Below are 23,529 nucleotides of genomic sequence, written 5' to 3' on the forward strand. Positions count from 1 at the left end.
TCAACAAATATTAGTGAATTAAAATGAGGTAGGCAAGTATTGTACAGAAAGGGGAGGTGCAGCACAGGGGCTAGCTGACTTTCCCAAGCAGTATACTGAGTCACCGGCAGAACCAGCAATTGGGTTCAGGGCTCCTGACTGTGAGGCCTCTTTGTCACCACAAGGTCCGCTTTGTTCTCTATTGTTTTTGCTTCTTTCTCTGTAGAAAGAATCCCTGCAAATTGCGGGCTATTTATTTTGGACTTTTATGAAGGACTTTTTTTTTTCACTCCTCTGCCTCTCCTTTCCTTTATATATTTGTGTCTCTGAATTGGACGTTCTCCTAATGATCTATGTCTTGGAGGGTGCTAGTTGCACAGTGGGGGCTGAGTTCTGGTCTTAGGAAGAAATCATTGCTGACTATCTGTTGGCAGGTTGACTGTCCCATTCATAGTACTTTGTAGCCCAGTGAATTTGAGCAGCTGTGACAGGAGGTTGTAAAGAAAAGATGAGCCTTGGTCACATGGCAGGTTCTCAGGTGTTCTTTGTTGGTAGAATTACTCTTTCCTTCATCCTGGTGACTCGATATCTCACAGTGGTGTAGGTATGACAGAGAGACTCCCCAACAAGTATTGTTGAGTCTTGAGCTATTTCACTGTAGATTGCAGGCTGAAGGGCTGACTGTCTGTGCAGAAGGGCTCTGTCCTCGGTGAGGAGTAGACCAAAAGGGTCAGCTCTGAAAGAGGCTAAAGGGAAAGTACACGCTGCTCCAAGCCTCGCCAGATCACTTTTCATAATACCAGTACAAAGCAGAATTATATTTCCAGTAACAATTCTGACTTGACTGATATCAGTTTTCTGACTTCTCATAGTCTGTCCCTGGGTTTTCTATACACCCCTCCAACTATACCATAGTGTCAGGCAAATTAGTCCTTATTTGTTTTCACAGAGTCTTCTCCCTTCCCTGGCTATGGGAATCCATGCTGGGGGGGGGGGGTATATGTGTTGGGGGACCCAGGTGTGTACACAAATGCACACATCGTAATAATCATTCTGGTTACATGGAAAAGCTTTCTCAGAGATGCAGGCCTTGCTGGCCATCCTGCTCTGAACTGGTCTAATCCCCTCTGAAAGTCCACAACACAGCCACAGCCTCTCCCCTGAGAGTGCTTTATTGCTGACGATAGTGCTCCTCTGCTGAGTGCCCCAAAGGAGCTAGCTGTCTTGGTAGGTCCTGCATGGAGGCGTCCTTGATGGTGTAGCTGGGCCCTAACATGTCAGTGGTTTGACATAGGTATCAAGGTCTTGAACAGGCAACAGGCCAAGGTCACTGGAGGGATCTGATCACAGGGTGTTGTGCTCACAGTGGCTCATGCAATCGAGGAGGTGGGGTACCACATTCTGCATGGTCTGCAGCCTCTGTTTCTGCGGTCACTCCCAGGTACAGCAAGCTGGGGTAATGCAGCCAGGTAACAAGTGTGTGGGTCACGGTGGCCAAATCTTCATCCAGGAAGAAGAGGTGACCTTTCCTTGGAAGCTGGAGGTGCCTTGATCTGCCTGGTCACCTGGTAACGAGTTACCCCAGAGGGAGGCTGGGCACGTACTGGAGTGTGTGCAGGAGACAACGGGTGGGGGGTGGCGTAACCACGCGGATGATCTCAGTGGGCTGGCGCAGACTCTCACAGCTGTTTCACCGGCAGGCCACGGCTTCACTAGCACCAGCTGTTTCTGGGTGCAAATGTGATTCCTTTAGTGTCTCTGCAGACTGAGTGGCCTGGACGTTAATAAGTTTCCTGTTTCCTTTCTGGCAGCCCTGGTGAGGAGCAAGCCTGTGTCCACTGTGTCCTGTCAACCTAGAGTGACTCATGCCCTTTATTGCTAACGACTGCACCTTTGCTGTGTGTCCCCATGTGCACTCCAGGAACAGGGCCGGGAGGAGCAGGGGGAGAATATATGAGTGTGCCCGTGGGCACTCAGCCAGGTGGGGGGTGTCGTGTCTGCGAGTGTGTCCGTGGGCACGCACCCAGGTGTGTGGGGGGGGTGTATGTAAGTGTGTCTGTGTGCACTCCAGGAACGGGGCCGGCAGGGGAGCAAGGGGAGAATATGCGAGTGTGCCCATGTGCACACACCCAGGTGTGTGTGGGGGTGTATGTAAGTGTGTCTGTGTGCACTCCAGGAACGGGGCCGGCGGGGGAGCAAGGGGAGAATATGCGAGTGTGCCCATGTGCACACACCCAGGTGTGTGTGGGGGTGTATGTAAGTGTGTCTGTGTGCACTCCAGGAACGGGGCCGGCGGGGGAGCAAGGGGAGAATATGCGAGTGTGCCCATGTGCACACACCCAGGTGTGTGTGGGGGTGTATGTAAGTGTGTCTGTGTGCACTCCAGGAACGGGGCCGGCGGGGGAGCAAGGGGAGAATATGCGAGTGTGCCCATGTGCACACACCCAGGTGTGTGTGGGGGTGTATGTAAGTGTGTCTGTGTGCACTCCAGGAACGGGGCCGGCGGGGGAGCAAGGGGAGAATATGCAAGTGTGCCCGTGGGCACTCAGCCAGGTGGGGGGTGTCGTGTCTGCGAGTGTGCCCATGTGCACGCACTCAGGTGTGTGTGGGGGTGTATGTAAGTGTGTCTGTGTGCACTCCAGGAACGGGGCCGGGGGGGGAGCAGGGGGAAAATATGCGAGTGTGTCCGTGGGCACTCAGCCAGGTGTGTGGGGGGGTGTATGTGAGTGTGTCTGTGTGCACTCTAGGGACGGGGTGGTCAGGGACACATGCAAGTGTGCCCATGTGCACTTCGGGGTTCAGGAGCATATGCAAGTGTGTCCATTTGTCTTCCTAGGGCACAGGGTGTGGGGAGCATACATGTGCCCAAGAGTGCCCCTCGGGTGTGCGGCATATGTGAGTTTACCCAGCCCTGTACAAGGGTGGGGTGCAGTGAATGCAAGTGTGTCCGGGGTTTGTACCTCAGGGGTGGTGGCTCCATGAGTGTGCAAAGCATGCTGGGTGCCCATACTAAGCTGGGAGTGTGTTTGCACACCTTTGCTGGTGCCAGCTGTCAGCAACTGATCAGTTTCATAGCATAGATCAGGTCTGCGTCCATGGTAGGTATGATGTGGTGAGAGGGACCAATAGCCAGCCCTGTCAAATGTGGAGAGAATAAAGAAAACAAGGGAGCTGTTGGCTGAAACAGTCCTTAAGACTGGCTTCACTCCATGCAGTCTCTGTAAAGAAGTAGTCCTGGGAGTTGTGGAGAAACAGACAGCCTCCAGGCCAGGAGGCTAATGCCCAGCCGCTGCTGTTTGCATAGCTGCAGTGCCCTTAGGAGAGACTTGGGAAAACTAGCTTGGACTCGAATGAATATTTACAATTCTACTGCTCCAAAGTTGAACGCAATCACAGCCCTGTGATGTGCAGGCTTTGTGTATCAAAGGAAAAGGAGAGAGAGCAGTAAAGATGGAGTTGCCTTTGGAGAGACTTAGAAACACAGATCTCCCTGCTTGCAGCAGAATGAAAATGCTTTATTTCTGATAGGAGCAATTTATTCTTCAGGCACTTTCCTTGATATCAGAAGGCGCCTGGCTGGATTCTGAAGTGGATTGTCTTTAATTCAGAATGAAAGAAAGGAATGGAAAGAATTACAGTTATAGAATTGTGATTGTTCTAATAAACTTCAGGAAGAGGGGAGCACTTCCAGAGTGTCAAATCTCCTTTTTCTTGTTGTTACAGCACAGAATAGTCCTCTGAAGAGCTACCCCAGTTTTGTGCTTCTGGTCTGAGAAAGTGAGCTGTTTGATGGACCACAGTGTTCCATGCAAGTTCTGGTGTCTCACAGAGTGGGGCAGGCTAGAGGATGGGTGAGGCTCCTTATGGCCCAGAGCTGACCCTGTGTTCTGCTGAGGTGCTAAGCTGCATGCAGTTGGATATATATAGCAGTGACAGCTCACAAAATCTTATGCTCAAATAAATTTGTTAGTCTCTAAGGTGCCACAAGTCCTCCTTTTCTTTTTGCTCAGACCTCAGTGATTCAGGAGCCAAATTAGCAATCAGCATCACCCAAAAGAGCCACGGTCATGTGAAATCATTGTGTCATTTACTATAGGACTACAGCTTCCTATTCAAACAGTAGGACAGGGGAAATATTGAGTTTTTATATATATGTAATTCTCACAGCAAAATGACTGACAAAATAATAATACTTGATCAACTGCAATAGGATAATAGTAAAAGCATCCATCCTGTTTGGCTAATAACTTAAACTGCTTAATAAGTAAATGACTGCGTTTTAGTATCCTGTGCTGTGAAGAGCCCCTGGCAGTTCGCGAGCCTGGGTCGGAGTATCACTGATGTACAGGGAAGGTATGTTTGAACCATGACATGGATCAGAAGATGGGAGGATTTACGTCAGAACATTGCAGAGAGCTGTGCGTAACAGACTGCAAAGGACACTGCGTAGGTCACTTCAGTGAGGACACAGTGACTGGTATTGTAAAATACACCCAGTACCATTGGCATGCTGCCAAGGAAGAGCTAATCTTAAGGAGCTGCTATCCTGGTTGTATATCTATTACTGAACAGTTGCATACAGTGCCATAGAAAATCAGTTCAGAGGACTGTCCCTGTGCTGCCCACTGTAGGCGACAGGCACCCTGGCATAAGCAGGAGGGAAAACACTGGCTCAGGAGAAAGGAGGCCAGTCCAAAGCGGTTGTGGAGTGTACTTAGAAAAGTGCACATCATGCTGGGAATGTCGGGCGTTGGCGAGGGATTTGGTGTCCCTGATGGAGACACAGAAGGTGGTTTCTCAGGAAGGCTTGGAGAGGAATGGTGCAGGTATAAAGGGGGGAAGAGTAGTCCAGGTTTGGGGGGGCAGGGTAGTTCTTCATAATAATCAGCGTCTGCTACTGATTGGGTCCATCTTCTGTTAAGCGCTGTAAACACATAATGACTTTGTGCAGAAGTTTTACCAAACCAAGGCCCCCAACCTGACCTACTGTGAGTTTGTTGTGAACCCATAGATTACAGGTTCATAATAACATGGAAGGACAGAGTCTTCTTTTGTTATTATAGACCCCGAACTGTGCTCTGCTCCCCTCTGCATGGTCCCTGCGCATCTCAAGTCAAACGTGAGCTAGAAGGCTTGGAGGATTGCAGTGAACACCATGAGTGAGGGAGGAGATGGGAAATATGTGATTACTTTGATGGACTATGTGTGCACTTACCGGAAGTCACGGCACCAGGCAAGGGACATCTGAAGAGCTGACCTGTTAGGGTGCATCTACACAACAGTTAAACACTCGGACAGGCCCTGGCCAGAAGCTGAGGCTCACAGGGCTTGGGCTGCAGGGCTGTAAAATTGAGGCGTAGACATTCAGGCTTAGGCGGGACCCCAGGAGGAGGGACGGTCCCAGGGCCCAGGCTCCAGCCCACGCCCATATGTCTACACCACAGTTTTGAGCCCCACAGCCCGTTAGCTGACCTGGGCCAGGTGCGGCCATGCTGTGGGTCTTTTATTCCAGTGTAGACACACACTTAAGCTCCACGGGCATTGGGGGATGCGCCTTAACCCCTGCCCTGGGGAAGAGGGGGCACTTTCAGACTGTAATGTGTTTCGATGTGAAGCTGATTCCTGGAGCATTTCACCTTGTGGCTGCATACATCCCTTACGGGGCACTTGTGGGAGCTGCCAGGAAGGCAGTCACTGGGATCTGAGTGACCATGCTGGTGCAGGGAGGTGCTCCCCGCACGTGCAGGTGTGGCCCAGTATGCTGCCTGCAGCGGGGCACACACGAGAGTCAGTAGCCCTTGGCAGGAACCTGCATTCAGTGTGAGAGGCTTAAAATAGACGGTGACACTTGGGTCCATCTTCTAAAATCCTCTTCGGTTTCTTTGCTGGCAGCTAATTCTAGATACAACAGTGCATCGTGGTATTTGATTCTTGGAATTTTGCTAGTACGTCCAAACTAGGACCTTCCAGATCACATGGTATAGCATCAAAAACACTCATTCTTTTCATTCATGTAAATTTGCCTTGTGGGAATGGCAGCTGCTCAGATAAAGTCCAAGGGAAGATGAGAAATATGTGACAGAAATCAGAGGTTGCCCGATTTGGTGTGCTGCAGAAATAGCTGTACATCCTTGCCCTGAACATGAATCAACTGTGCACTGCATAGCCTTCCCTCTCCCCCGCAGCTGCGGGGGCTCTGACCCCAGCTCTTGAACAGGCTGGTTGTTTGTCAGGGCAGACGGACATCATTTTAGTGAATGACAAACAGGGAACATTCTGGCACACCCGGGGCATTGTGGGCATGTTGACTTTCCATTGGAAAACGATTAAATAGTCATTGTCAGTGTTTCACAAGTACATAATGATCACCAAGCCCCAACGACTCCCACAGCAGGACACAGTCTGAGATGTAACAATTCCCAGAGGTGATTTGCTCAGTATCAGGTAGACCAGGTTGAAGCAACCATGAGAGTGTCTTTTGTTTGATTAGGTAACTCTTCTTTGTTGTATTTTTCAGGGTATGTCAGGGCATTCTGAGCTCTGGAGGGACACACTTTGTGGAAGAAATAACAGTAAAGATCAGGGAAGTCATGGCCATGACAAACACATTCTTACTTATGACTTACAAAGCTTTGCAAAATGATTGTAGGACTGTTAATGGAACCATTGAGATGTGTGCATGCATCAATTGGGTAGTCTCTGCAAGACTGTATGGCTGTAGCCATTCTGCTTCCTTCTGCTGCGGTTTCTTCCTTTCCTGATTTGGTCACCTCTGAATGTGGATAGGGCGTTTTTCAGGGCAGGGTCCATTTCTTTCCTTCGACCTGTAAGGCGCCTACACAGCAGCTCTCATCTATTTTATAGTGAGAAGTACATAGCAAGATTCTCCTGCATAATTGTGCTGGCACAAACGTGCTGGCACAAACCATCTCCCTCCTCCCACTCATGAGTGCACATGCCTGTGGCAGCAACAGCAGCAGTTGCTTACTTGGAAAAGTAATATTAGGAAAGTGTATGATCTGTTCTAGCTGTCTTAATTAAATTTAGCAGCCGAAAGCCAGGCAAGCCAGCACCATGTGACTAGCCAGCTGTCTGCAGGATGGCAGTAAGGGCAGTTCTTGACACCAAAGATCCATGCACAGTGGTTTGAGAACCACTGACCTAGTATGCTTGGGGCTCCAGGCATCAGACTTGTGTTGACTCCCCGGAGTGCTGCTAAGGAGCAGTTTGATCCTGTGGACATCCCTTTCCTGGTGTTTTGTCAGGTTAATTCATGGTCAGTAAATATGGTTTTTAAACTGCTGATGTGCTGTGTGCAAAGCGCTCCATTGAATATCAGTGGGAAAGCCTTCGCTTTAAGACAAAAGGCCTGATATTAGTGATGGTGTCATTGTGACTCTGTGCAAACGGCGTTATTACAGCTGCCAGCTCCCTGAGCTGGAACACCGCAGATTCCCGTGGGTGTTTCTTTACATTACATCCCTTTTCCTGTTCCTTAGGCTTTTTGCCTTGTGCTCTGCCCTTCTCTAGAGGACGGAATTAAACAATGTGTTTGCTGAGGTTCCACAGGCATCAGGTACTTTAGCTGGAACACCTTGCAACCATCCTGCTGGTGCTGCCAGCAGGAGTTCCTGCCCCTTCCACATATGACAATGCCGTGGGCTCCAGTTACTATGGGGCTGTCATCCCCCTGGGATCCGTGGCTGCAGTATTTCCTCTGTTTCCCTGTCTTGTCTTTTATGTATGTGTTGACTCGCAGCAAGATTTTAAGAGAAATTATTAAAATACAGTAGGATGCACATTATCTAACCTGCTTGGCCAGCGCCCTGCTGCCAGGCTGTTCAGGAGCACACAGACTCAGGAAGGCATGACTGGCTATAGCGCTCAGCATTAGGTCAGGATTTCGTGTTCTGTTGGCTTCCTTTTGGGTATGTCTTCAATGCAGAGCTAACCCAGGTGATTGGTTCCTAGGTCTGAGCCCCTGGGTTAGCCTAGTCCAGGTGTGAGCAGCCACACTGCAAACCCTATCCCACTTCCTGTGTCCTCACCGGGGCTGCGCTCCTCAGTGTGTATCGCTAGGACTTCTGAGGGCACATCCCATGGCTCTTTGTGCTGCAGGGAGCTGAGAAGCTCTATGATTCTTTCCCAGTGAATTGTGGGAGAACTTGTCTGCCCTTCTGGACACACGAGGGGAATTTTGGGTGGATTGGAGGATTATCAGCACTTGAGTTATTTAGCCAGCCTCCTCACTTCAAAGTGGGCAGGTTACCAGCCCAAGTGAAAGCCTCACTCAGCCTTTAGTCAAGCCAGCTAGCCTAGGTTGAAACTTAAAAGCACTGACCTGGGATGAGTGGGTTTTGTGTGTGGACTAGAGGGGTTTAGGGACCACATCCGGGTAAGAGCAGTGAAGACTCACTTGCGCATATGAATCCCGTTGGCTTCAATGAGACCACTCCCCAGAAGTAAGAGGAGCCGGATTAGCTCTAAAGTTGGCCAATTGACAAAGCAGCAAATTGCTTACTGGACAGGAAGGCAGGTTGGCAGCTCATTGGAGAGAAGGAACGGGATTGCCAGGCTCCTCCTGGCGCTGTTGCAGAGCGCCAGCTCTCCACTGTAGTTACGTTTGAGCGTCACTTTCTGTTTCCCACATAGACTGTTCTAAGTGTTCTCAAATCTACGTCGTGTTCTCAAATCGTACTGACTCAGAGTGTTGCTGTGCCTCATGGAGTTGTGGGTGGTTCTAGTGCTCCACGTTTGGGATCATATGAGCAAAGGGAGCCCAAGTGTGTGTCCAGTTTTGGGCCCCGCGCTACAAGAAGGACGTGGATAAATTGGAGAGAGTCCAGCGAAGGGCAACAAAAATGATGAGGGGGTTGGGGCACGTGACTTATGAGGAGAGGCTGAGGAAACTGGGATTGTTTAGTCTGCAGAAGAGAAGAATGAGAGGGGATTTGATAGCTGCTTTCAACTACCTGAAAGGGGGTTCCACAGAGGATGGCTCTAGACTGTTCTCAGTGGTAGCGGATGACAGAACAAGGAGTAATGGTCTCAAGATACAGTGGGAGAGGTTTAGGTTGGATATTAGGAAAAACTTTTTCACTAGGAGGGTGGTGAAACACTGGAATGCGTTACCTAGGGAGGTGGTGGAATCTCCTTCCTTAGAGGTTTTTAAGGTCAGGCTTGACAGAGCCCTGGCTGGGATGATTTAGTTGGGGATCGGTCCTGCTTCGAGCAGGGGGTTGGACTAGATGACCTCCTGAGGTCCCTTCCAACCCTGATAGTCTATGATTCTAAGAGAGAGGATTCCCCTCTAAAAAAAGCTACAAAATCATCATGTTCTTCTAACATTATTTTTGCAAACTATGTTGCTCAAACTGGGTGATCAAACTGATCCCTTCAAACTGATCGCTCAAGATTTATCTCAGCTAGTGCACGGCACCCACAGATCTTTTGGGGGTTGTATTGCAGAAGTTATTATGGGTTAAGTTAGGAACTCCAGGTTCACGCATCCCAGCTGACACACCTACAAGAATGAAATGGGAATGTACAGCAAGACTAGGGCTCTGTTGGAACCCGAGAGTTTGCAGGCTGTCTGCTGTCCCAGCAGCTGGGTGGCTGTGGCATGCTGTGGTTGCCTAGCCTTGGGAGCTTTCAGAGACTGCATGTATCCTAGAACCAGAAAGTTAGAAGGGATCACAAGTGTCATCTAGTCTAACCACCATGTTAGACTCTCTGCCTGCATTCTGCAGGACTCCTTCGGGAAGTTCTTCCATGAGACCAACATTTCTGGTTCCAGAGCAATATTTTAAAGAGCTCCCATGGCGATGCTGTGGCAAGAAGGGCTAGCTTGATCCTGGGATGCATAAACAGGGAGATCTTGAGTAGAAGTGCAGAATTTATTTTACCTCTGCATTTGGCACTGGTGCGACACTGCTGGAATGCTGTGTCCAGCTCCGGTGCCCACAACTCAGGAAAGATGTTGATCAGTTGGAGAGGGTTCAGAGAAGAGTCATGAGAATGATTATAGACTTAGGATACCTGCCTTATAGTGATGGACTCAAGGAGCTCATTCTATTTAGCTTAACACAGAGACGGTTAAGGGGAGACGTGATCACAGTCTGTAAGTACCTACGTGGGGAACAAATATTTAATAATGGGCTCTTTGATCTAGCAAAGAAAAGTCAAACACGATCCAATGGCTGGAAGTTGAAGTTAGACAGATTCAGACTGGAGATTAGGAATAAATTTGTAATGGTGCGAGTGATTAACCCAGTGGAACAATTTACCGAAGGTTGTGATGGATTCTCCATCACTGGCAATTTTTAAATCAAGATTGGATGTTTTTCTCAGAAATCTGCCCTAGGGATTATTGTGGGGCAGTTCTCTGGCCTGTGCTGTGCAGGAGATCAGATTGGATGATCACAACAGTCCCTTCTGGCCTTCGAATCTATGAAGAAAATCCAAATGCAGACTCCAATCTTACTTTAGAAATACTGTCAAAGAAATTAGTGGGAAGAAGGATTCTAGTGAGCAGTTAGGATAATATAACGTAACAGGGCCTGAGTGCGATCAAAGGAAAGCAAGTCACTGCATCATTTGGTCTTGGAGTTCCTGACGTGAAACCACCCTAACATCAGCTGTTTATGTCATTTTCAAATTCTTGTAACTTTTTGGGTGCAGAGTGAGGGACTATGGGGTGTCGGAGTAGTGAAGGGGGATATGGAAGGGCCTTGGAGTAGTGCAGGGAGGAGGGTGGGAGCTGGGGAACAGAGAATAAATGAGGATGGGTGGTAAAGGAAGGGGTTGAGGGGACGGAGGAGGATTAGAGGGAGTGGTAGGGGAGGGCTGGCAGTCTGGAGGGGGAAATGGGAGTGTATGGTGGGGGGCATGGATTAGGGGCAGAGGCGCCTGTCAGCCACATATTCTCCCTTTCCATTAAAGATGCACTGAAGGGGGCTATGAGGTGGAATGGAGGGGTCAGAGTTGTGCCATGGAGAGTATGGGGGCTTAATCTCTGTGCCCCCAAACCTCCCACATCTATTATCCCCCCATTTCCCCTATGTCTGTCCCCCTGATCAAAAAATGGCCCACTGGCTACGTACTAGTCCCCACACTGTTCCTGCCTCCTCTCCCCAGCTCCTCCTGCAGGTCCCGAGCCAAAGCCGGCCTCTCCATGGGGAGTAGAGGTGGACCCAGGCTGTGCTGGACCGGCTGAGGAAAGATGAGAAGACAATGCAGTGGCAGTGAAAGGACTAACATGCAAGCAGAACTTTCTGTGGCAGGCAGCCATTACCAATAGCCATTCGTGGACCTGTGCTTCAGGAACTTGTCTCATTATCTTTTGAACCTCGTTATATTTTTGGCCTTCACAACATCCCCAGCAACAAGTTCCACCAGTTGACGGATTGTTGAGTGAAGAAATACTTCCTTTTGTTTGTTTTCAACTTTCTGCTTGTTAATTTCATTGGGTGATCCCTGGTTTTTGTGTTATGGGAAGGGGTCAATAACACGCCCCTAGTCACTTTCTCACACCGGTCGTGGTTTTACAGACCTCTGTCGTCTCTTTTCTAAGCTGAACAGTCCCAGCTTTTGAATCTCTCCTCACGTGGAAGCCGTTCTACCCCCTCTGCATTTTGTTGCCCTTCTCTGCACCTTTTCCAGATCTAATAGATCTTTTTTATAGATGGGGTGACCAGAACGGCACGCAGTATTTAAGATGGGGCATCCCATGGATTTATATAGTGGCATTATGAGATATTTCTGTCTGGTTATCCATTTCCTAATGGTTTCCTAATGTTTTTTGACCTACAGGCACAAGAAACAAAGAATCAGCTTGCTGAAGCAGAGGTGGAGGTGGTCACCATGAGGAACAAATATAGCATGGCACAAAAAGAGGTACTGTCAATAGAGAAGGCAACCTTATGGGACGACTCCCGCCCCCCCCGAGAAGGGACAGCCCTCTGCTGCCTATGAGCCCTCTTCCGGGTCCTTCAGGGCTGGTGCTAACGTGGGAGCATTGACTCTTCTTTTCTGAACCAGCTGTGCTCTTTATGGCCTTGGCTAAGAAACAGGAGATGCTGCCAACCTTAGAGAGCTGGAGAAGTGGGGGTGAGGCAGGGCGAGCATCTCAGTTCTCAGGGACGCCCACCTGAGCTCTTCCCAGACATGGAATCCCATCCTTTGTGTTGCAGTTGAGTTCCGATACCGGACGTTCAGGCAGTTAAAACGTTCCCATTTCTCCAGCACCAAGGAATCACTAAAGTGTGACTGAGCCATGGGTGGCTCCAAACCTGCTCGTCACAGAGAGCTTCGTTCCCATGGAGAGATTTATGGGAAATGAGGAGCAGGCAGCGCACCCCAGCGCCCCTGTGTCTCGGGGGTGTCAGGTGTGGGATGGGAAAGGGGGGCAGGCAGTGTGCTCTGGGGGTGTCGGGGCCTGTGATGGGAGCGGGGGGCAGGCAGTGTGTCCCCTGTGTCATGGGGGTGTGAGGGCAGGGGGAAGGACAGGGGAGCAGGCAGCATGTCCCCTGTGTCCCCTAGCATGTCAGGGCCTGTGATGGGAGCGGGGGGCAGGCAGCACGCCCCAGCGCCCCTGTGTCTGGGGGGGGGTGTCAGGGCCTGTGATAGGAGAGGGGGGCAGGCAGCACGCCCCAGCGCCCCTGTGTCCGGGGGGGGTGTCAGGGCCTGTGATAGGAGAGGGGGGCAGGCAGCACGCCCCTGTGTCCGGGGGGGTGTCGGGGCCTGTGATAGGAGAGGGGGGCAGGCAGCACACCCCAGCGCCCCTGTGTCCGGGGGGTGTCGGGGCCTGTGAGGGGAGCGGGGGGCAGGCAGCACGCCCCAGCGCCCCTGTGTCCGGGGGGGTGTTGGGACCTGTGATAGGAGAGGGGGGCAGGCAGCACGCCCCAGCGCCCCTGTGTCTGGGGGGTTGGCTTGGCTCACATGTGAGGAGTTGGAAATGCAGTCACATGAACAGGAAAGCAGGTTCCTGGTTGTTGATGCCATTCTGAGCGTTTTCTCTTTCTTTTATTTTTCCACATTCATTTTTCTTTCCTCATTATCTTGGAGGGACCCTCTCCCAAGAGCTGCAGGGCTTTCAAGTGACCTGCTGAGTCCCTGGCAGGGGTAGTGAGATCATTTTCATTTGCCGAGTGCAAACCATACAAGACTTTCCTATGTATTGTTTCTCCCCTGTAGAATCGGAGCATGCTGCTGATCATTTGTTTGTTGATATTCTGTAGCAGCCCGACATGGTGTGTGCTCTAGACAGTATCCAAATGTGATTAGAGCTAAAGGACCAGTTCCCTATGAACACAGAGAGCTGGAAATTATCATTAGAACTGCAGAGAAATAACCTTTAGGGCTCATTAAAATTCTATAAACGGAAACTCTCTTCCTGTTTTCCCTTTCATGAATCTAGCCCAGTGTTGCAGATGCTCAGTGTGGGGGTGGGTTGGGACTCTCCTCTCCTTTGCTCTGCTCATCAGGTTCAGGAAGAGATTCTGCATACAACATTTTTGCATTTTCCTGCCCCTTGGGATGTGCGCTGTAGATCTGAGAAGGCAATGTCACTATGGAGTTCCGGTCACTCACAGTCTTGTCCCTGCTTCTGGCTGTCTGGAGGAGAAGTGAAATTGCTGCTCTCTGGTGCAGTTCAGGGAACAAGAGATAAGAGTGTGGGGGGCCTTGTTTACTGCATGGTCTTGGCCTCTGGTTAACAGTGGGAGTCAGAAGAGAAAATGGAAGCTTTGCAGGATGCTCCAGACAGCTCTCTTCCCCCATGTGATGTGTTGGGTTGTATTGTTTGTATTTGCTAATAACAGCAGCCCCTCCCCCATTTCATTGTGTCTGCAGCAGTTCCCTTTGCTCCCTGCGCCTACCCCAAGGATATTCCTTCAGCTCCTGTGCCCAGCCGTGGAACCAGACCCCTTTGTCAGGAGGTGTTGCCTTGTGCAGGTTGAGCTGAGGGCAACACTTGCTTTCCCATGGAATACTAATGAATCCAGTGAGGGGAATGAAACTGCTGATGACACAGAACCTTCTTATTATTAAACAGATGGGAAATTGATGTTTATGGAATTTGTGTTTTAATCATATTACTTAAACTGTTTGGCAGGGAAAACCACATGAGCACAAACACCAGAGATGCCTTTGATCTGTGGCATGTTGCCTTTGGGGTATTTTCCGTGACTGATAAAGGCTCTGCTTAGCCCTGGACAGTTTCCCTAGCTTCATAAGCAAGTGATGGAAATGATAAAACCAGAGCCAAAACCTCCCAGTTGAGCTTTTTCTGTCTCCTTGAGCACTCAAGCAAGTGTGTGAGCTTCTTACACTCTCAGCGGTGCTGAGGATGTAGTATGTTTCACCCAATGTTATACCCACACATGGTTTAATATAAACAGACACACACATGTACCCTGCAAGACTGCAAGCTTTACAGTTATTGGAAAGACTCCGGTGCCTATACTTATGGGCTATTATCACTGCTTATAAAGTATTTATCAGCGGTGGCATTTCCACACACATTCTCTCTCTCTCTCTCTCTCTCTCTCTCTCTCTCTCTCTCTCTCTGTGCAGATGAAATACGCCAGGATGATTACAGGTTAAAGCTCCAGTTGTTGGGGTTGTTTTGAACATTAAGTATGAAATAAACCCTTTTGTCCCTGCTTTTGCTGTTGGATGAGATTAGAAGATTGTAGCATAGGTGTGAGTGTAGTCGTAAATATTTAGTTTAGGCATCTGCCTGCTAATGAGTTTCCAATTAGCAGAATCTGGGGCAATAATATGATGGCTTTCAAGAGTAAACAAGTGCTGTGTGTTATTGCACAGTCCCATTTCCACAGCCCAGCAGCTCCCATTGTCCCATCTCCTCCTGGCTGTTGATCAGGCATTAAGAAAACATGTCCCTCCCTCCCAGAATAAAGAGATCGGGGGAGGTTTTAAATTCCTCTGGTTTTTTTATTATTATTATTATTCTTTCTCTTCAGAAGAACACAACTAGGAAATGATTGGATCTTTGACAGAACAAAGGTATTTTTGATGGGCTCTGTAATATAGCGTGTTAATGCGTCCAGTCCCTCATTGTCTGCTGTCTGATCCCATCCTTCTGCCAGACAGTCACTGCGGGATGAGTCACTTTTAATGTCTGATAATCAAGGTGAATTTTCAAAAAGCTGCCATTTTGGAATTATGCACTATATCACAGTGTCAGGGACAAGGAGGGCAGGTGGGCCAAGGGAAGGCTAAGAGAGACACCTGCTGCCCCTTTGAGGTACTGCAAAATGTAAGCTAGAACGTGTCATTCCAGCAAGACATACATAATGGGAAGTAGACTGCGTTAATTACAAATTAAAAATAACTTCAGCATTAATGAAAATTGTATACATAGGAGAAAAAGTCTTAGCTTATTCCAGCCCCTAGTCTATTTTAACTATCAACCCTTTTGGAGGGGAATGGATTCTGTACCTACAGAATATATTGTGGCCCATGAAATAACATGGTACAAAGATACACATGGAAAAAGGATTTCTCCCCACAAACGCTGGTCAGCAGCCATGCCTGTGAAAATGAGGTCTAGCTAAGGCACCTACCCAGAGGGAATTGGGGGGCATGAAGAAGGAAGGATTTTGGACCCTTTGTGACCTAGTCTCTTCTGTTCACATGCTGAAATGCCTGGTAAACAAAGGCTGACTAAAGGCACTTTGTGGCCGCTCTGTCCAAGGTAGCCACACTCCCACATGAGGAGAGGTGTGTAGCCAATCACCTGCAGTCATAAAGAGTCGTTTCTTGTGGCTTTTCTAAGCCAGTGGTGCTGTTCTGTTATACAATAACCGAGCTGAACACGGAAGCACAGGGATGGCTTCTCTGTTTATTGTTCAGAGAGCTGGGCACCTATAAATAGAAGTAGGATGTTTTGACTAGGAAGGTGCAGTCCTGGTCTCCACTAAGCTATGCTGGGGGGATTTAAAGCTGAAGCTTCAAAGTCTTGTGCCACTGTGTGCTGAGCTTCTCTGCATGGCTCTGGGTCTAAAAGCACAGGCATTTCCAGAGCTGCGGCAGTGGTGGGTCAGCACTGGGTACCTGGGTGAGCCTTATCTCCCCTCTTCTCTTCTAAGGAAATGCTCTCTCAAAGGGCTGTTGGTTTGCTCCTCAGATGGATTCCTGCTTCTCTCTCTAGCAAAGAGACCTAAATCCCTGCACAGCATCCTCTGCACTAACGGACCACGGCACCTTGTTATTTTGCGGAGGACACCCTCCTCCTCCCCCTCTGCCAAGCCAGGGCATTACAGCCAGGAGCCATTGCACAAAGCATGAGCCTGTCTGTGCAGGCTCCCTGTGGAGACACCACTACAGAGTTTTTAAAATGAGTATTTTGTGCACATGGCCTTCCTCTCCTTGGGTGCCACAGTGCTGATATTCTGCCCAGCTCGTTCATCTCCGCAGGCAGATTTCCCGAAGACTCCCCACCCCCCGCCCACGGGAACCTACAGGCCCCTGCTGGTGAGATGCTGCATTGCTCCACAAGCCTGTTCACTGCCTCCATCAGCCAGCGCAATAGCTCTCTCTTAGAATCATGGAGTCTCAGGGTTGGAAGGGACCTCAGGAGGTCTTCTACTCCAACCCCCTGCTCAAAGCAGGGCCAACCCCCAACTAAATCATCCCAGCCAGGGCTTTGTCAAGCCTGACCTTGAAAACCTCTAAGGAAGGAGATTCCACCACCTCCCTAGGTAACTCATTCCAGTGTTTCACCACCCTCCTAGTGAAAAAGTTTTTCCTAATATCCAACCTAAACCTCCCCCACTGCAACTTGAGGCCATTACTCCTTGTTCTGTCATCCGCTACCACTGAGAACAGTCGAGATCCATCCTCTTTGGAACCCCCTTTCAGGTAGTTGAAAGCAGCTGTCAAATCCCTCCTCATTCTTCTCTTCTGCAGACTAAACAGTCCCAGTTTCCTCAGCCTCTCCTCATAAGTCACGTGCCCCAGTCCCCTAATCATTTTTGTTGCCCTCTGCTGGACTCTTTCCAATTTTTCCACATCCTTCTTGTAGTGTGGGGCCCAAAACTGGACACAGTACTCCAGATGAGGCCTCACCAGTGTCGAATAGAGGGGAACAATCATGTCCCTCGATCTGCTGGCAATGCCCCTACTTATACAGCCCAAAATGCCATTAGCCTTCTTGACAACAAGGGCATACTGTTGACTCTCATCCAGGTTCTCGTCCACTGTAACCCCTAGGTCCTTTCCTGCAGAACTGCTGCCGAGCCATTCGGTCCCTATTCTGTAGCAGTGCATTGGATTCTTCCGTCCTAAGTGCAGGACTCTGCACTTGTCCTTGTTGAACCTCATCAGATTTCTTTTGGCCCAATTCTCTAATTTGTCTAGGTCCCTCTATATCCTATCCCTACCCTCCAGCATATCTACCACTCCTCCCAGTTTAGTGTCATCTCTTGTCTCTGAAGAGTCTTCTCCTCCTTCAGTTGGGAAGCAGCAATCTTTTCCCTGAGTACAAATCTAATTTGGGACAAAATCTTACGCCCCTGGCAGCCTGGCAATCCCTGTTGCTGCTCCGGCAACGATTAAGATGTGTCTGCACTGCAGCGTTAATTCGGGTGATCGGCTCCCAGGTCGGAGCACCTAGGTCAGCCTAGCCCAGGTATGAGCAGCCACACTGCAAACGCACACTCGAGTTACTGTGTCTTCCCCAGGTCTGCGCTACCCTGTGTGTGTTGCTAGGACTTGAGAGCACATCCCATGGTTCTTTCCATTGCACTGCTCTAGGAGTCTGTCCAAGGGAATGGTAGGAGAACTTGTCAGTCCTGCATCATCACTGCAGAGTGGGCAAGTTAGCAGCCCAAGTGAAAGCCTCACTTGGGTTTTAGCCTATGCCCCCAACTGGGCCAGCTAGGCTGGGTTGAAAGCACCACCAGACTGGAGTGAGAGGGGTTGGTGTGTGACAGAAGGGGAGTTAAGGGTAAGAGCCCAAGATCACTGCAGCGTTAAGAGATCCTGAGCCTGCCTCAGCAGTCCTCTAGACAGATTTGGATTCAAGCAGGAATGCAGACAGCAAGCCAGTCGGTCACCACCAGCTTGTCACCATGTGCTCATCACAAGCCCATGTCTAGACTGGCACCTAAACACCCTCCTACACACACACCCCTCTACTGGTCAAGTTATCTAAAAGCCCAAGGAACCACACTCACCCTCTGCCAGCTCTTCTCTTTGGTACCTCTTGCCCACATACAGCAGGGTGTATGGTGCAAGCCAGGGCAGGTGCCCTGAGGAGGAAGGCTGGGAAATGGCACTGGCCCAGCTTCTGAAGACGCAGGACTTCCAGGGAGTTCACCAGAGTTACCCAGTAGAATTCAAAGGACCCATATACAGGTTGTCCTAGTCATTTTCTTTGTGGGAATCTAATTTGCGACCAGATATTGAGCAGCCTGGGATGTGGGAAGGCCACTGATCAAAGGAAGTTCATCTCTGTAAGGTTAATAGAAATCCACAGTCCTGTCTGCTGTCCCAAAGCTGCTGGATACAGACCACGAAAGAGGGCCTGGCTTCCATTTCAGGACTTAGTCGTGTCCAAGGAGACAGGAGGCTTTTCGTCCAGTGCTGGGTCTGTCACTGCTTAGTCTCTGGTAGAATGAGGATTTGGAAGGCAATATTAGCTTTGCTTTCCCCCATTATCTGCTCTGTAGAACTCAAGACCCTACAGTATCTGCAAATCTTACCAGACTGGTCACCTACAATTCCTTCAGCTCATAGCATCACCTCCAGAGTGCAGCACTGCCATTTGGGGTGCCCTTGGCACTCACAGCATTCCCAAAGCTGATGGGAATCATGGCTTCAAACCAGAGAGCCGGGAGTGCAGCATTCTCTCCTTATGGGCTCTCTGGGAAAGGCTGCCTGAGCAAGAGAAATAGCTTCTTGTATTCCACAAACCACCCATTTTCACCAGCACAACTCATAATCGACAGATAGGAGAGCACCCTGATTCATTGCCTGGGAGCCTGCCCCAAGACACATGGGTGTACAGAGGCCCATCCTCAGAACTTGTTCCTAAAAAAAAAAAATCAAATCTCTGCCACTCAGTAACAGGTCTCCTAGGCTGCATCCCCGTCCCCTCTGCAGAACAATTGTTTTCTTTGTGAGCACTGTGGCCCAGAAGCCAATGCTACATTTATGGGCCATTCAGTCATTCCTACTCCAGCAGGGCAGCATGAAATCCCACACGCAGCATGGATTTACTGCAACTGCTGGCCCTCCCACATCAACCTTCTCAAGGGAAAATGCTGTCAGAACACTCATCCATCCATATTCAATGGACACCAGCCAGTAATCCAACGATGTAACCCAGGGAAGATGGACCTGGATAGATACCAGCTAAGTATAAACCCATCAAATCACAAGCAGTTGGGAAGGACACCAAAGCTCTCCTTCCCAAACTCCTAAAGGGAATCTCACTCACTTGTATGAATGGCAACAACTCTCCCCTATGACAACAAGCGGCCAGGAGACCAGAGAAACAGTCTGTTCCTCTGAGCAGTGTCTGCAAGGAAAACAGGGTACGTGAGGAGACTCTCTCTCCCAAGTGGGCGGGACCTCAACCAAGAGTGTCATTGATCTGACCCAAAAGTACTTGTACCACAAGTGGATCATATTGCAAACTTCTCCAACAGGAAGGTCCCGGATTTCTTCCCCAGTCAGAGGTATCCTTAGACCTGACAGAAGCTGCATTTTCCTTCCCAGGGCCAGGTCAATTAATGTATCTTTATTGCTCCTGCTAACTCCACAATCCTTGATATCCTTACTGAGTAAGAACGTCTGTGGGATTATTTTGAAGGAGAGGGGAAAATGTGAACTACAGCTTACAGGGTTCTAAATTAACAGTATAAACTCAAGAAAGGCCCTGGGCTCATGGGATTGTGGATGGCTCAGGAGACCTTGGCTCAACATACAACCGTGTTTTATAAAAACCAAATAAGGTGTTAGGGTGCATAAGGAAAATGATAGAGAAAAATACAGAGACTTGTATAACACTATATATAGACCAGTGGTTTGTCCTCATCTGGATACTGTGTGCAGGACTGGTCACCCCATCTCAAAAAGGATATTGCAGAGAGAGGGAATCAGTGAAGGGCGATACAGGTAAGAGCTGGAAAAGCTTTCATATGAAGAGAGATTGAAAAGATTGGGATTTTACCTGAGAAATGAGATGAATAAGAGAAGATATGATGGAAGTACATAAAACAATCAATGGTCTGGATAGAGTAGGATAGGAGCTTCTCTTCTCTGTGGGACATTCAATGAAACTGAAAGTTGTCAAATTCAAACTCAATAAAAATAAATACTTTTATACAACATGTAATTAGACAGTGAAACGTATTGCCACAGGATATTGCTGAGACAAGAACTTAGCAAGATTCAAAGAAGACCTGGACATTTTGATGGATAAAAGAATACATAGAATTGTTATAGCTAATGGTAATATTTTAGAAGAGAGAGAAAACCTCATGCTTCAAAGCATAAGGCAATCTCTAACTATTAGGGGTTAGGAGGTAACTCTCTTGGTGGACAGATAAGTCAGCTTCCAGGGAGAAGGAGACAAATAAGGTTACAGTCTCAGCCAGAGGAAAATAAAATGGTAACAAGGCAGAGCCCCACCTGGTCGCATCTTTCAGCCTAGGATCGTATTTGGAGGAATAAACAACAGATCTTGCTGCAGTTACAGCCTGTGGTCATCAGCATAAAGCCTAGAAAGTACAAGCCAGGCATGTAATCCCCCTGTTCCTCCTCTCCCCTAGCTAAGGCCTGGCTCAGGAGTCTCCTGTGTTGGGAAGAAAGGCAAAGCTCATTTTCTCTCCCATTCCCCAGAGCCTCTGCTGCTTGCTCTTGGGTTCCCCTCCTGAGGCATGGCTGTCAGGCCCACTTCCCAGCAGCCTAGCTGTCCCCACTTCTCTCCACAGACTGCAGCTCAGGAAGCTCAAAGGACTAGTACCACCTTGCTGGCCAATAAAGGGCCTAACCCTCTTCTGCTTCCCACAGAGAGTGGCAGCTGCACTTGTCCTCTGCGACCTTGGGTGAGTCCAGATGTCCTGAGACGGCACCTAATGGCCTGGAGCTGAGAGACTGAGCTTGCTTCAGCACAGCTGCTGCAACTGCCTGACCGGTTCCTTATTCCAGCCTAGGCAAGATTCCGACAGGAGGATTTGAAGAGTTTGCTTGGTATCATGTGCAGAAAGAAACGCAATTACTCTGCGAACAGCAGTCAGAGATGCACTGGAATTTCCTTGAGCAAGTTTTCATACAGACATGAGCCTCAGCTACCTCAGATGTGAGATTCTGGTTTCTGCCACACTCAAGCCACATTTGCCATTTTCTAACCTGATTCTACAGCTGCATACCACTAGGTTCTTCAGAGACCATTTAGACATCCCCTTGTCAGCTAGCAGACCTTGAGTCTCGTTCTTCACGTATGGATTAAATTATGAGGAAAGGCAGCTATGCTTGTACTAAAGGAGATTTAAAGTAGGCTTTTTCCTAGCCAGTACTTCAACAAGAAGATGAAGTGAACTACTTTCAATCAGAAATCCCTACTTGCAGTCCTTTCCCAATAAAATCAGGCTTCCCCTAGCTCCAGATTTAGTTCCTAAAAAGAACATGGTGTTTCATTTGAACCAGAGTCTCTTTCTTCACCATTTTATTCCAGCCTCAGGCATGCTCTAGAAAAGTCATTGCACACCCTGGTTGTTAAACGAGCCATCATATTCTCTTTGCACAGCATTAGGAGAGGTGAAAGGTAGATAGCCTGATAAAGCATTGCTGCTAATCTATCCGACTCCAGCGAAATTCCTCCTTGGGATATTAAGAATAATTTGAATAGGGACTGCTACATTCGAGGCATAAAAGGACAGAGTTACATGTGAAGAGCTCTGCAGAACTGCTACATGGTCTTTGCTTCAGTTTTTCACTAACACTACAACTTCAATGTACAGCCTTCAGCTCGTGCAGCTTTTGGCCACAGACTTCTTCAAGGTGCTCTTGATAAACCCCCCAAAAGTAAATAATTGGGATACTTGGGCTTTTTGCCTCTTTGAGTTTGCATGTTGAGTCCCACCCTGTCACTGCTTTGTGCTTCCCAGCAGTATGGAGTCCAAGGTGTTCAGTTTTGACCTATAAAACCGTAAATGGGCTGGGACCTGTTTCTGCCCCATGCCATTGGCAGTGCATCCCTGACCAGCTGGAGCCAGGGCTCCCTTGCTGTAACAGGGAGGGAACTGCTGGCAGAACATTCTCTGTGAGGACGTGTTTGCTTTCCGGCTGGAGCAGCCCAGACTTGTTCTCCAGGATATGTTACAAAGGCCATCTGTTTGGGGAGGGTGGAAAGAATCATGTTCTCCCCAGTATTGCATGCTGTCTGGCTGTTTTCTATGGGTGGTTTTGCTGTTCTTTGTTTATTGTTCTGAATGGTAGTTTTAATTGATGCAGGGCATCTACACCTGGGACAGGTGTCTTTTATGTTGCTTTAAAGTCTAAATAAATAAATGCAAAAAATTATACATCTGTGGGAAATTGCAGAATGCAGCAAAAATAGCAAACTCTAAACCACAGTATCCATGCCCATAATTTTCTCCTTTTCTTTATGTCAATGTATTGGGGTGTTTTTGTACTTTTGGGGTGCATGGGAGATTTTCCTGTGAGAGTTTTAGTGAGACATTTAAAATATCTTACGCAAATTGTGCCAGCAGCAGCCCTGGGTCTGGACACAAAAGGTGAATCTGCTGGGATCTGTCAAAAGGGTGGGGCCTCCACTGTACTCTTAAAAGCTTAGCAGATACCCCCTTAGCATACTCAAAGTGATATTTTGTATTTGCTAAATTTGATGTTTAATTTGGGAAGGTGCTAGGCCTCGGGAAGACTGTCCAAGCTAAGCTTTAAAATGTAGCTATTTTTCTATAGCCCCATTCAGAAAAGTGGTCAGAACTCTTTGACAGTGGTGGAAGTATCTTTTTCACTCTCTACATAACTCCGAAGTCGGTGGAGGGATTTTACTCAAACATTTGAATAAATGAATCTTTGGGCAGAGACTCAGCATGGAAAATTCCAGCTGCAAGATGTGAATGTTTTAGAGAGTTCTGAGCATGTGAACACAGGAGGTTTTCATGCCAGCTGTTTTGTGATCCTAACTCTTTCCTCAATCCTGCAAACTGTCAAGCGTGTGTGTAACTTCAGCCCACCTGCTCTAATGGAATATCCTGTCTAAAGAGAACAAACAGCTGGAATAATTCATTCAGTCCAAGATCTCCTACAGGAATTCTCAGACAATCTCTTTAAAGTCTTGATCAGCCCCATTAAACATAAACCTGCATAATAAGTGATTTGTCAGGAAAGGACCATCTCACTATATTGTATATCCAGCTCAGGAATGTGGAAAATAGATTAGATTTTAAGGCCAGAAGGGATCATACTGATCCTCTAATCTGACCTCCTGCATAACACAGACCATCAGCTTTCATTGAATTAATTCCTGCTTCAAGTCCAACATCTGTGGTT

The 23,529-nt window shown here is 48.6% G+C and overlaps 1 protein-coding gene across 1 annotated transcript in view; it reads left to right on the plus strand.

The window, feature by feature from the left end:
* Positions 1-23,529, plus strand: part of LOC140896510 (uncharacterized) — a 347,929-nt gene that overhangs the window by 264,315 nt on the left and 60,085 nt on the right. Inside the window, exon 12 of the mRNA XM_073308434.1 lies at positions 11,791-11,874. Coding sequence (XP_073164535.1) covers positions 11,791-11,874 — 84 coding nt within the window. The remainder of the gene's footprint in view (positions 1-11,790; positions 11,875-23,529) is intronic.

This window comes from Lepidochelys kempii, chromosome 12, assembly GCF_965140265.1.
Source record: "Lepidochelys kempii isolate rLepKem1 chromosome 12, rLepKem1.hap2, whole genome shotgun sequence".
Classification (NCBI taxonomy): Eukaryota; Metazoa; Chordata; order Testudines; family Cheloniidae; genus Lepidochelys; species Lepidochelys kempii.